Source organism: Marmota flaviventris, chromosome 16 (genome assembly GCF_047511675.1).
Source record: "Marmota flaviventris isolate mMarFla1 chromosome 16, mMarFla1.hap1, whole genome shotgun sequence".
In the NCBI taxonomy this organism is placed as follows: domain Eukaryota; kingdom Metazoa; phylum Chordata; class Mammalia; order Rodentia; family Sciuridae; genus Marmota; species Marmota flaviventris.
Window position 1 is genome coordinate 78,227,586 of NC_092513.1, and position 13,140 is coordinate 78,240,725.

General features: G+C 48.5%; 1 protein-coding gene across 1 annotated transcript in view; it reads right to left on the reverse strand.

The window, feature by feature from the left end:
• Ror2 (receptor tyrosine kinase like orphan receptor 2) overlaps positions 1–12,554 on the reverse strand; it is a 215,218-nt gene extending 202,664 nt beyond the window's left edge. Inside the window, exon 1 of the mRNA XM_027955426.2 lies at positions 12,458–12,554. Coding sequence (XP_027811227.2) covers positions 12,458–12,554 — 97 coding nt within the window. The remainder of the gene's footprint in view (positions 1–12,457) is intronic.
• Between the last annotated feature and the right edge of the window lie 586 nt (positions 12,555–13,140).

Sequence of the window (13,140 nt, forward strand, 5' to 3'; positions counted from 1 at the left end):
CCCTACTTCAGAGGCTTCCAGGTCCCGCGTGAATCACTCAGGCTGACAGTCCCCAAATCACACAGGCTGACAGCCCCTCCATCCCACCCTGGTAAGGATGCCTGCTTTTGTTGGCTTTTGTCTTTGCTTTTGCCCAGAACGCTGTAAAGGAAGCAAAAGCCAAAAGACAAGTAGAGAAGAGAGATACTGGCATCAGGGAGCTAGGCCTTGGGAGCCACCTGTTCGGCTATGACATCTGGGAGATCCCCACTGTGGAACCACACCCCCCAATCAAAGTCCCCAAACCTAATCAAGGCCCTTCTCTCCCCAGCAAAAAGCCAGAGGAAGGTTCAGGGACAGATGGACAGTTGACCAACGACCTCTGGAGAACAGGCCTTGAAAGCAGAGGCCCCCACTGTCTGCCACGGTGAGCACAGGATGACATGCTCTCCAGGAAAACGGAGGTGCCCTCTAATGCCAAGTGATGCCATGTCGGGCTGGGGCATACTGAAGTCCCTGCCCACAGCCGCAGCTGCTCTACAAGACATATGTCTCTGCCAGCCAGATTGGCCCTGGTGGGGGGGACCAGTGCTGGGGGCCAGAGTCAGTCAGCTCTCCTCCCCAGAGCCCAAGCACCCAGCCACACTTCAGGGGAACCGTCTGATCAAGTACATTCTTATACAGAAACTCTAAAAGTAAAACCCATAGCAAGCAGTACCAGCTGAGCAGGCGCTTATGTGTGTGTGTTTGTGTGTGTGTGTGCATGCACGCATAAGTTCACTGTGTTTTGAGCGTATCCCCCAAAGTTCAAGCACTGAAATTTTAATCCCCAAAGTTATATACCAATGGCATTTGGAAGTGGAGCTTCTGGGAGGATTAGAAGAGGTCTTGAGGGTGTGGTCCCCATGATGGCCTTGGTAGTCTTCTAAGAAGAAAGGAGACCTGAGCTGGCACACTTGTTCTGTTCCAGCAGATGATGCGTGTGCTGAGTTATGATGCAGCAAGAAGGCCCTCACCAGATGCCGGCACCATGTTCTTTCCAACCCCCAGAAACATGAGCCAAATAATCCTTTATCCTTTATTCTCTTTTGTAGGTGGGGAGCAGATACAGGGGATGGAGCCCAGGGCCTTCTGTATGCCAGGCACCAGCTCTCCCACTGAGCTGCAGTCTTCTGATATAATAACATCAAAAAAGGGATTATGACAGATACCATAGCCAGTACCACGACCCAGGAGGCTTTAACAGGAATCTGCCGTCTCACAGTTCTGGAGATCGCAAGCCTCAGATCAAGGAGTTGACAGGGCTGCCTCCTTCAGAGGTTGCTTAGGGAGACAGTGTCAGGCCACATTCCTGGCTTACACAGCCCTGTTCCCTGGAGTCACCCTCAGTACCTTCTTTCACATCACCTCCCTCCACATGCGAGTGCATCTGTGTCCACCCTAAAGACCTCATCTTAATTTAGCACCTCTGTAAAAACCCTTTCTGCAATTAAGATCATGATCTAAAGTACTGGGAATTGGCACTTCAACATATCTTTTTTTTTTTTTTTCTCCTCTCAGGAGGGCTTCAATTCAACACATAACACTCTAGTAACATTATAATAACACATATAGTAACACTATAGTATTCTCTTGATGAAAAAGTCAAAATGTAGCTCTGTCTTAATCGCCATAAAAACTGCAAACTGTGTTTCGAAAGACACCTCTAATCCTCTATTTCCACATCCACATTCTTTTAAATTTCCCTTAATTTGCTTTAATGTCAGAATATCAAGAAGATTCAGATTCTTGTGGCCAGTTACACAAGGTAAAAGTATTTCAAGTTTATGGAATAAACTCTGGGATTCTGGAACTAAACAAAGATGGCTACTTTGGTCCGCAGTAAAACAAGCTAAATCCACAGATGCCTGTGGACACAGTATTGGTCTGGCTGGAAGCTAACTTGTATGGAGGGTTTCCAGAAAACTTTAAGTACGTCTAAAACGGAGTGTGCACCAATCACTTTGCAAAGCCCAGACTCCCCAGTGGGGAGTCTGAAAACCCACGGAACTAGCCAAGCCAAGTTTCCTGCAACTGCATCCCTCCATTTCCCCAACTGTTCAGCTGCCCCAAAGATCCAAATGCGCCCCTAGTGAGTTTAGGAACTGCCAGGGTCTACTCAGCAAACTGATCCCACCTCTTCCTCACCGTCCCCTCAGGTCAGGACAAGGGCTTTTTATGAAGCAAGGTGGAAGACAATGGGGGAGAGGCACCTACTATGTCAGCGGCCCCCTACTCATTGGTCATCCCCCAGCATCCACAAGGGACTGGTTCCAGGGCCCCTGAGATACCCAAATCCACGGATGTTCAAGTCCCTTCCAAAACACAGCGGAACTGCACATAAACTATACACATCTCCCTGCAGAGTTCAATCACCTCCGGATTGTTTACGTATCGTTTTATTCATATGGATTCCACACAGGACTCAGTGTGTGGCAAGTTCAATTTTTGTTTTTTAGAACTTCCTGAAAGTCTTTTTTTTTCCCTCTCCCCCATCTGCGGTTGGTTGAATCTGCAGATGGGAAGGGCCCACTGCATTCCAGCTTGTAGAGATAAATGTTTTCCCTGGGAAGTTTAAAGGAAGGGTACAACTTGGGGATCACTAGGCCTCGGAGGTACAAATGGTACAAAAGACCCTGAATCTTTTTTATTCTCATATGAATGCAGCCTCCTTGTTAGAATAAATACGTAAATAGACAACTGCAGTTAAGAGAGGAACCGACCTCTTCCCCTCCCCAGGCAGCCCCTCCCCCACTGAAGTGCCCCTCCCCCAGTACTGGGAATTGAGCCCAGGGCCAGACGCACTGAGCTACATCCTCATTCATCCCTTTTTTATTTTTTTTTTAATTTTTATGACAGGGTCTCACTGACCTAGAACTTGAATCTTCAGCCTCAGCCTCCGGGGTAGCTGGGATGACAGCTATTTTAAGGTCTTATTCTTGAAGTGAGAACCAATGTAGAAATAGGAGAGAAGCAGGAGTTACTAAGTCAATGATATGCAGTGCACACCTATCTTTGTATAATTTGATTTTCTCCCATCCAGAAGAGAACCTCTTTGAAATCTCCCTCATTAGCACTCGCTGGTTTCTGTATTCACGTTAACTGCTACACATTAACCCACAGCTGAGAAGGTGTGTGGTTTATTTAGCTCCCATTCAGACAGGTAGATTTTTCCAAAATTGCACCATTCCAATGGCATGCACCATGAGCAGCTCATGTACCGTTCAGCAGACCACAGAATATGTGATTTTAAATGTTAATAAACTTTGCCAAGTGGCCCTAAAAGGGGAAATTTACACACCACAATGCCACACTGCCGCACTGAGGTTTACACACCCCCTACTTACTTCCGACATCAGCCAGTTGGAGGAGTCAAAAGAGCATTGGGGGCTGGGGTTGTAACTCATGGGTTTGATTATCAGCACCACAAAAAATAAATAAAATAAAATAAAGGTCTGTTGACAACTAATATTTTTTTTAAAAAAAGAGCATTGGATTGTTGTTTTCAAATAGACAATTTCTTGATGACATGGCCAAATTTTCCCTATAAGTCGGTGGCCTTCTGTATGTATTCTTTTTTTTTTTTTTTTAAATATTTTTTAGATGTTGATGGACCTTTATTTTATTCATTTATTTATATGTGGTGCTGAAAATTGAACCCAAGGCCTCACACATGCTAGACAAATGCTCTACCACTGAGCCACAACTCCAGCCCCTGTATGTATTCTTCTGCAGCCTACCTGACCGTACCTTTACTCTAACCCCCCTCCTTTCCTTTTTCCTCTTGTGGTGCTAGAGACAGAACCCAGGGCCTGGCACCTGCTAGGCAAGCACTGCCACTGACCTACACCCCGGCCCTTCTCAGGAGCTCTTTGCGGGTTCTGGAAGTCCACCGCTTCATCTGTTCTCCTAGCTGCACACACTCTCTCCACCCACAGCCTGAATTTTCAAGGGAGATGTCAAAACCTTCACATCCACAGGCAGAAAATTGAGTATTTTGTTGTTGTTGGAAAAGTGGAGGAGGAACACCCCTGAACGCTAAAATGCCTTCTTCTCTCCTTTCTCCACCTTAATGTTGGGTTTATTCTGATGGAGAATGGCCCGGGCCACGGTCGGCTTCGGGGCGCTTCTCCCGGAGGTAGTAGGTGGAGTGCCCACCAAAAGACAGCTCTAGGGAGAAGGGAAACGGGAGGCCCGGAGCAGCCAAGGCTGAGCTGAGCTTTTCTACACCTGTGTGCAAGAATAAGACCTGGCGGGGCGGGGCCAGAGACACTCTCAGCACCCATGACAGGAGCCCCAAGCTGTGTGCCCAGGACCCAGGGGCCACACAAACGCAGAAAGAAAAAAAAAAAGCGCTTTCTGGAATTCAAAGCCCGAGGGAATCCCAGGGTGTGGCTAAAGAACGATTTGAGTAGGGGCAGGGAGAAGAACAAAGACTGGGAAGACCAAGGTAAAGGGGATGCCCTGTGAGTGAATCCGGAGCGAAGGGCCCTTTCCAGATGCCGGAAAACCGAGGAGGACTTGACTATCACACAGGAAAGACTGGGGCTGACGTTGCTCTGTGACTGCAGTGCAGGATTATTTGGGAAAAAAAAAGTTATTTCCAAACTTAATTCTGACACATTTAGGGGGTGGGGGGAGATGCTGCCTGGGACCCACGCAGCTGGCCAGGGGAAATGAAAACAAACAACACTATGTGGTCACTATTGATTGAAGCCAGGCAAAAAATATATGGGTGTTCTGTTTTAGTCTATTCCTGCTGCTGTGACAGATATCACAGACTAGGTAACTTCTGAAGAATAGAAATGTATTTCTCACAGTTCTGGAGGATGGGAAGTCCATGGTCAAGGTCCTGGTAGATTTGGTGTCTGCTAAGAGCTGCTTCTCTGCTTCCAAATAGGACCCCAGAGGGGGAAAACTCTGTGTCCTCACTTGAAGGAAGGCAGAAAGGCAAAAGGCCTAGGCGGCTCCCTTCAACCTCGTTTCTAAGAGCACAAGGAAAGGGTGGAACCCTTAGGACCTCCCAAAGGTACCATCTCCTGACTCCATCACACTGGGTGGCAGTTTCCCCATATGATTACTGGAGGGACACAAACATTCAGATCAGGGCAAATTCACTGTAATACTCTAACTTTAAATATATGGGAGTTTTCTGTGATAAAAATGGTGAGGGGGAAAAGCAAAGTTAAAGTTCTGGCCATCCAGACAATAAGACTGAGATGTTTCAGTCCCTTAAAGGCACCTGGATCCTGCCCCTCCCCCAGTCCCTGATAAAATCTTAACTATCTGAGTCTTTCTTCTAAAAGAATGTGCTAAGCTTCACACCTTTCAACAGCCATACATTTGTATCATTTACCATTTTTAATTCATTTTCAAATAATTTCAAGTTGATGGAGAAGTTGCAAGAATCCCCACTGAAACTCCTCCTCAGGTTGGATACATTTTTGCATCTTGCCCCAAGGGCTTCAGAATATCAGGCTTCAGAATATCAGGCACACATTTCAGCTTCTGAATTGAGAACAGGATGCAGACCTCAAATCCCTGGATCCCTCTACATTTTGGTGTGTAATTCTTAAAAGCCAGGACATTCCCTTACTTACTGAGAAATCCAGGAAAGCTAACGTGAGCGACACTTTTTGATATTTTTCACCCACCTTCCGGTTTCATCAGCAGTTCCAATAACACCCACAGCAGCACGTCCTCTCCCCAGCACAGCTGCATTTGGCTGCCTCGCCCTTCAGCTGGACCCATCTTGAGCTGTTTTGCCTCTCACAACACAAATTGACAATTTGTAGTACAGGCCAGTTGTTGACAAAAATGCCCTTCCTCTTAGCCTTGCCACTTTTGCTCATGATCACATCTGGGCTCTGGTCCCCAGCTGGATCAGTGTCTGTCTGCCTGAACTCCTGATGTTAACTTGGATCACCCAACTAAAGGGCTGTCTGCTCTCTTCAGAACGTATTTAGTCATGATCCTCCATATAATTATCATTGCAAAATTCAATTTTTCCAACTTGTCTACCTTTATTAGTGGGACATTTTGCTCTATGGAAGTGCCCTAGCCTCCCCAACTCCCCCATTTATTTCTATTTTGTAGTGAGTTAAAAAGGGTCCCTGGAGAACGCACAGCCACTCAGAACCTCAGATGTGACTTTGTTTGGAAATAGTCTTTGTAGAACTAATAAGTTAAAGAACTCAAGATGAAATCACCTTGGAATCAAGGTGAACCCTAAGTTAATGACCGGTGTCATTTACACCCAGGGAAGAAGGCCATGTGAAGGCAGAAGCAGTGATCAGACAGATGTGGTCACAAGCCAAAGACACCGGAGCCATCAGGAACTAGAAGAAGCAAAACAGAATTCTTCCCCTGGAGTCTTCTTAGAGACCAGGCCCTCCTAACACAACGATTTTGGACTTCCAGCCTCCAGAACTTATAGGAGAATAAATGTCTATTAAGTCATCCAGTTTGGGGTACTTTATTAAGAAAGTCTTAAGAAACTCATATGCATATTTACTGACTTAATATCAACTTTGAATCATGGATTCCTTTTTTGTTCCATAAACAATCCATGCTTATTTTTCCTGCAATGATCTCGTGGTCCCACATAGGGCCACTGGAGTTCCTTCAAGCCAGCCCCCTGTACACCTGACATGCCTCGTCACTTGTGATCACCCACTCGCTTTCTTCCAAGCTCAACTTGCATTTTTCCTGTGGCAGTCACATAAGCAGTCATTTCTCCACGACACACTAGCTCCTTTAACATGCAGCAGTGCTCAGAAACACAGATCTACAAACTAGAAGGCTCAATGTTATGGAGGTGCAGGAAATAGCTGTTGTGTATAGAATTCAATGTTTTACATATACATATATGCACACATATGCGAATATATGAAATCATGAGTTATACTGATCCCTCCACTTCCAAGCCAATCCCTCCATATCCTTTCTTGCCATCCCTCGTTCCATATTTGTGTCTTCTTCAATGAGAACCCTAGAGCCAACACTATCATCACAATTCTCATCACCAAATCCTGTAATTCATACATGATACTTTCAGAACTGCTATATTGACACTACTATAAAAATACGAACTACTCAGATAATTGCAAGATTTGCTTTCAGATGGCAGCTGGTCTATAAACTGAGGCTACCCAGCCACAAATCTAAGGCTTACTTGATCTCAGTTTCTTCCTTCCTTCACCTCATCCCATCAAACGTGGTCCTCTATTCCTTTCTAAAACTGTAATGTTTATGTATTTGCTAGCACCCAGTTTTAGTTTCCCTGCCATCTGTAGTGACTTAATTTCTTTTTGAACCCATAAGACATCAACATGTTTCAAAAGTAAAAAACACAAAGAAGATAGGGGAATAAGTAAGAATAAAAGGAAACTAACTGGACATAATAAAGACCACATAGAAAAAGGCCAACACTAACATCGCACTCAATGGTGAATGACTGAAAACTTATCAAAGATCAGGAACAAAAAAAAGGGTGCCCATTTTCAACACTTCTATTCCACACAATACTAAAAGTTCTAGACTAAGCAACTAGGCAAGAGAAAAGAACAATACCAAGCATCCAGATTGGGGAAAAAGAAGTCAAGTTGTCTGTTGACAGATAACATGATCTTACATATAGAATAAGATCCACAAAAATGCATTCTGAGCTAATAAACAAACTGAGCCAACTTACAGGACAGAAAAATCAACACACAGAAATCAGTTTTTGCATTTCTCTAAATGAACAATCCAAAAAAAAAAAAAAAAGAAATTAAGAAAATGCCTCAATTACAATTGCAGCAGAAAAGAATATAACACTCAGGAATGGATTTAATCATGGAAGCAAAGGACTTAAAGAAGATATAAATAAGTGGAAAGACATTCTGTGCTTTCAAACTGGAACACATAGCACCATAAAGATGTTAATATTCCTCAAAGTGACCCACAAATTCAATGCAATGCCCATGGAAATCCCAGAGATTTTTTTTTTTTTTGTGGCTACTTAAAATGAAAATGAGGCCGGTAAGGTAAAGGAATTGAATGCATTATTTCTTTTAATTTCAATTAATTTTAAATAGCTACATGTGCCTAGCAGCTACCATATTCCACAATGAAAGTCTGCAATGATTTCAGGCCAAAATGTTTCTGTAATTTAACTGCACATTGTGTTAACCATCCCTCCAGGAGGGTGTGGAAACCATTAGGCTGGGAGCACTGGGGATTTGTAGGGGGGGGGACGACCCTCCCCCACTCATGAAGGACTCCAGCAGCAGCCACATTCTCCCCTGATAGCATATCAGAAGTGACAGCATGCTTACTGAAGCTCATTCCAACCCAATTAAAGACACACACACCCACTTCCCACTGGAACCTAAGACCTTCTAAAGGACAAGCTACTTAGTCGAATTAAGTTAAATTTTTCCGTAATTATTTCCTTCCTTTTGCCTTTTGATTTTTGTTGTTGTTGTTCTTTCAGAGTTAGAACTTAAAAGAACCCCCCCCCGCCCCCCGCAAGAAATCCCATAAATGGTGCAAACCACACCAACACAATTCCCTGTTTTGGAAAAGCTTTAATGAAAATTCCCAACATTGTTCAATCACTCTTTGGCCACTCTTGTTAATATGATTTTAAACAGATTACATCCCAGACAGTTTTTACGATAACTGCACATGCAAGCAGAGCTGTCCCGCCCTTGTTTCCAACTTGGCAAGCTCCTCCATAAAACCAGATAAATACATGCTAGAAAAAGGAGGCGGGTACAGAACCCCCGCTGGTTGCAGCCATAATTAATGGGCTGCAGCTCCTCTCGCTCCTTGGATTTCTACTCCAAAACCGGAGAAGCCCCTTCTACCCCTGATCTAACTCTCCGGTTTCGCTGGTGGAGTGGAACAATGGAAAACCAAAGAGCCCAAAGCAATGTTTTCCTAACTAGTCCTTTTGGCCCAAAAGTCCTTTCACAAAACTGCTACTGGCCATGCAACTGAGGGACAATCAATCAAAGTGCAGACCTCACCGACAATGCCTTCTCCGCAAAACAAGCCCCAGGGTTCCTCTGCTTTGAAACCTTGCTTGTGAGTGGTATTTCAGGCGTCCGCTTGGAGGTCACCACAGGGTTCCGGAAGAAGGACACATCCTAACGACAACTTTCTCTACAAGGAACAGAGTTACCACCAATGGACGAGTACAAGGAAGAGCCAGCCCTGGTGGGAAATAGCAAGGTGAATACAAAGGTGAGCAACCTAGCCTTTCTACCACGTGGGAGGGAGGGAGGCAGAGACAGTACCCACTAGAGTTCCCTCTCCAAGTTTCCAGGGGACGGGCCAAACACACACCAGAAGCCTGCCTCATCTTAAGAGGATGGTTATAAACCTGGGGCAGGGGCAACAGCAGTGCATTTTCTTGTCCCTGATATACAACCTGGAATTACATAATTAGAACCCTCCAAGGAAAAAAGACTAACAAGGAGTCCACAAATTTTACAGCACTTGGTCAGACTAGCCAGGTCCTGCCATCACCCAAGCACTTCACACCCAGTTCTCATTTCAATGATAATGATAACTCTTCCCATCCTGGCCTCTCCCTCTCCGTGGAATGCAAACAGTTCTCTGGCGGAAATCTTACTAAAGAAGGATTAATCTTCCCTACCTGTCAGAGAAGTTGCTCCTTACTCTTGCATATCTAATTCCACTGCCTTCAGAAAGAAAGATTCCAAAGGAAAGAGCCCAGTAAAATTCAGGCTCTCCTGGGCTTCAAAAGTTCCTGAGGTTAAGACCGGGCTGAACGTTTGGGGGCAACAAGTGACTCACTGCAAGTCACACCATAATAGAGAGGAACACGCAGACACCAATTACAGCTGCACTGTGAATAAACAACAGGAAAAATGCTTGATAATAAAAATAGAAATGTCAATGCACATTGCCTCATAAATCTGCAGACGCTGTCACCCAACAGTACCCATGGAAAATGAGCATCTTAAAACCCAGGTTGCTTTCTTGCACATGAAATATTAAAAAATATTAAAAATAATTCTTGTCAGCCTTCAAACGACAAAGTGCAGCCCCTTAATTACAGTGTCCGCCATAGTTCATAGTGTTCAGGTGTCAGGATGACATTCTTCTCAAACGGACACCAGGACTCAAATTGATCACATTATTAGAAACTGAAAAATTTCAAATGTGTAGACCTTTGCTGGGTACACCGCCATAATAAGAAAAACATGTTGCTTACTATATACACAAAAACTTCTCTTTCCTCAAAGTCTTCTTATACAATATGTTTTCATTTATTTCATTCTAGATGGGTCACTATCATCATTTATTATGACCATCACTCCAGGGATCTGAGCCAGAAGTAAACATTGCACTGTCCATGAAAGGAAAGAGGACTCTAAAGGAAGAAAATATGGTACCACATCAAATATTTGTCTTCTTAGGAAGACATTTTCTTCCTATAAAAATGTAGAGTAAGAACTCAGATATCATTTTAGAATCTTTTGATGTTTCTGAATAGTAAATCACTTCGTGGACAAAACATGCTCAGATTAGATACTGAACACCTACAATTTCCTGTAATCAAATAACTTTGTATTCATATTTTAAATATGAAATCATCATATTCTTGGGACTTTCAGTTAACCTAGCAGTTCAGAAAGAAAAGAATTATATCCTACTTTTTCCCCCTCTCGAGTAGTATTCTATCACTAGAAAAAGGGTTCAGAAATTAAAGAAAATGTCCCTTGGATGGCTTTGTTCATTAGTCCTCACTTTCGACTGGAATATGGGGGTGTTTAAACTACTCCCGAAATGCAAGCGACTTTCCTATCCTTGTTACAATCTTGATTTAAGCAATGGACGCATCGTCCTTCCTCATCACCCACTCGAATCCCTCTCTACAGCAAAACCTCCCCCCAGCCACACGGTTAGCAAGGCGGAGTTTTGCAGGGCAATCAACCACCGCGTGGCCGTCAGCAAAGGGTGCGCCACCACCACCGCACTCGAGAGGCAGCTTGTTCAAAGCCCCACCCCTTCCCACCCCCAGCAAAAGGATCACTTGGTGGTAGAGAGGAGGAGGATTCTTGCAGGGGAGGTCCTGGAAGTTGGATGCAGAAATCTCGACAGAGGTCCTTAGAGAAGGACACTAACGTGGAAAGTGGCTTACTTAGTTCATCGTGCACTGTGAACGGTTTATGCTTCAATGGACAGCGATATAAATGTAAACCTCCTTCCAGATGAAGTCCTCGAGAATGTTGACGTCATCCGCATCTGCTTAAACCCCAGCGCCCCCCAGGAAAGGGGGGCTCAGCCTGCGGCCGCGCGTCCATTGGGCCAGCCAGAGCGGCCGGGCCGGATACCTCGGGCGCGCGGTTCGCGGCAGGACGCGGGGAGAGCCGAGCGCCCCGCGGCCTGCAGCTGCCCCCTAATTCTCACTGCCGGCAGGAGTGCGGGAGGAAAGCGGAGAGTGAATCCCCTGGGAGTGTGCGGAGCAGACCTTCGCAGCCTCCAGTCCTCCCGGGCCTAGAGGCCCCGCCCACCATCCCCCAAATCAGCGGGGTGCCCGGAATCCGGCCACGGGCGCCCCCGGCGTCGGCACCGCGAGGACCAACGCCACCTCCTAGGGGCACCCCGGGCAGGTCCCCCAGCACCGACTTCTGGGTCCACGCAGTCGAGCCCGTACTAAGCACCCAAGGGTCAGAGTTGGCCCAAAAGGAAATGCCACCGCCCCGCCCCTCGAGCCTCTCGCCTCCTCCCGGGGTCCTGGGGTCCGGGTATGCGGCGGGGGCCCCCAACCCTGATCACAAGAAACGCCACTTCGGCCACCCCCAGACGGTGAGGGAGAGGAAGACTCAAGAGCCCACGAAAGGGAAGCCGCGTGCTGCAATCAAGCGGCTGGAGCGAGCCGGGTCGGGACCCCGCGTTGCGAGCCGCCAAAGCGGCTTCCCCGCGCTTGGTCCAGCCCGAGCTCTCGCCGGCCACGAGCCCGCCCTGGGGTTAGGAGCCTCGGGAACAGACGTGGGTTCTGGGGTTCCTGTGCCCTGCAAGGGTGACTTCGGGAAGAAGGACCGAGTGGGGTCCTGAGTCCCAGGGGGCACTTCTGCGCGCGCTAGTCCAGGGCCCGGACTCGCACTCGTGCTCAGTCGCACATTCGCTCGGTCACACCTTCAGAGAGCCCCGGCGATGGGCTCCCCAACGCCGCCCACCCCCGGCCTCTGGAAACACTTAGCGTCCGCAGAGCGCGGCTTATTGGAACCAGCTCAGGCGGCCGGGGGCGCGGGCCGGGGCGCGGGGCCCAGCCTGGCGCCGGGCGCGGGGCGGAGAGCCCTGCCCGGCGCCCCTGGCTCCGGAGGACGGGCGCCAGCGCGGGGCGGGGGCCAAAGCCACGGAGGAAGGGGCGAGCCGCGAGCCCACGGCCTGCGCCACGAGCGGACGCGCGGGGTCTTACCTGAGGTCCCGGGTGCGGAAAGCAGGAGCGCGGCAGCTGCCCAGACGGCCCGGACGCACAGCGTCGCCCGCCGCGGCAGCGCCAAGCCCCGGGCCATGCCGCTGGCCGTAGGGGCCGGGTCGCCCTCCGCCAGCCGCGCTCGGCCTTCAGGCTTCGGGCCGGGGCGCGGGGCCCGGCGCCACCACCCTTTAGGCAGCGCGTCTGCACCTGGGTCTCCTCGCGCTTCGCAAGCTGGTCCTCTCCGAGGACCTCGTCGCCCTCCTCCTCTTCTGGCCTGGCTGAGGCGCTCGGCTGCCGCTGCGGCGCGGCTGGCTCGGGAGGCTCCGGGGCGCGGGCTGGGCGTCCCGCCGGCCGCCGGGACGAGCGCGGGGGGCGGACCGCGGGCGGGCGCGCAGGAGGCAGGGTCCCTGGCTTGCCCGCCCCGAAGGGTAGAGCGAGGCCGGCGCCGGCGCCCCCTGCCGGAGGGACTCGCGGGCCGCGGGCAGCGGGCGGGAAGCCGGGGGCAGCCTCCGCGTCCCGGCGGTGGCCTTCTGCGCCCGCCTGTGGGTTTGCGCCTCGGACCGCTGGTACACAAAGGTGGCGCCTTCGGGCGTCCAGTCGGACCTCGCGGGAGCCGCCCACGGTGCACAGGCGTCCAGAGCAGTTGCCACCAACCTTCGGGGTCGGAAAACCCGGAAACGTAG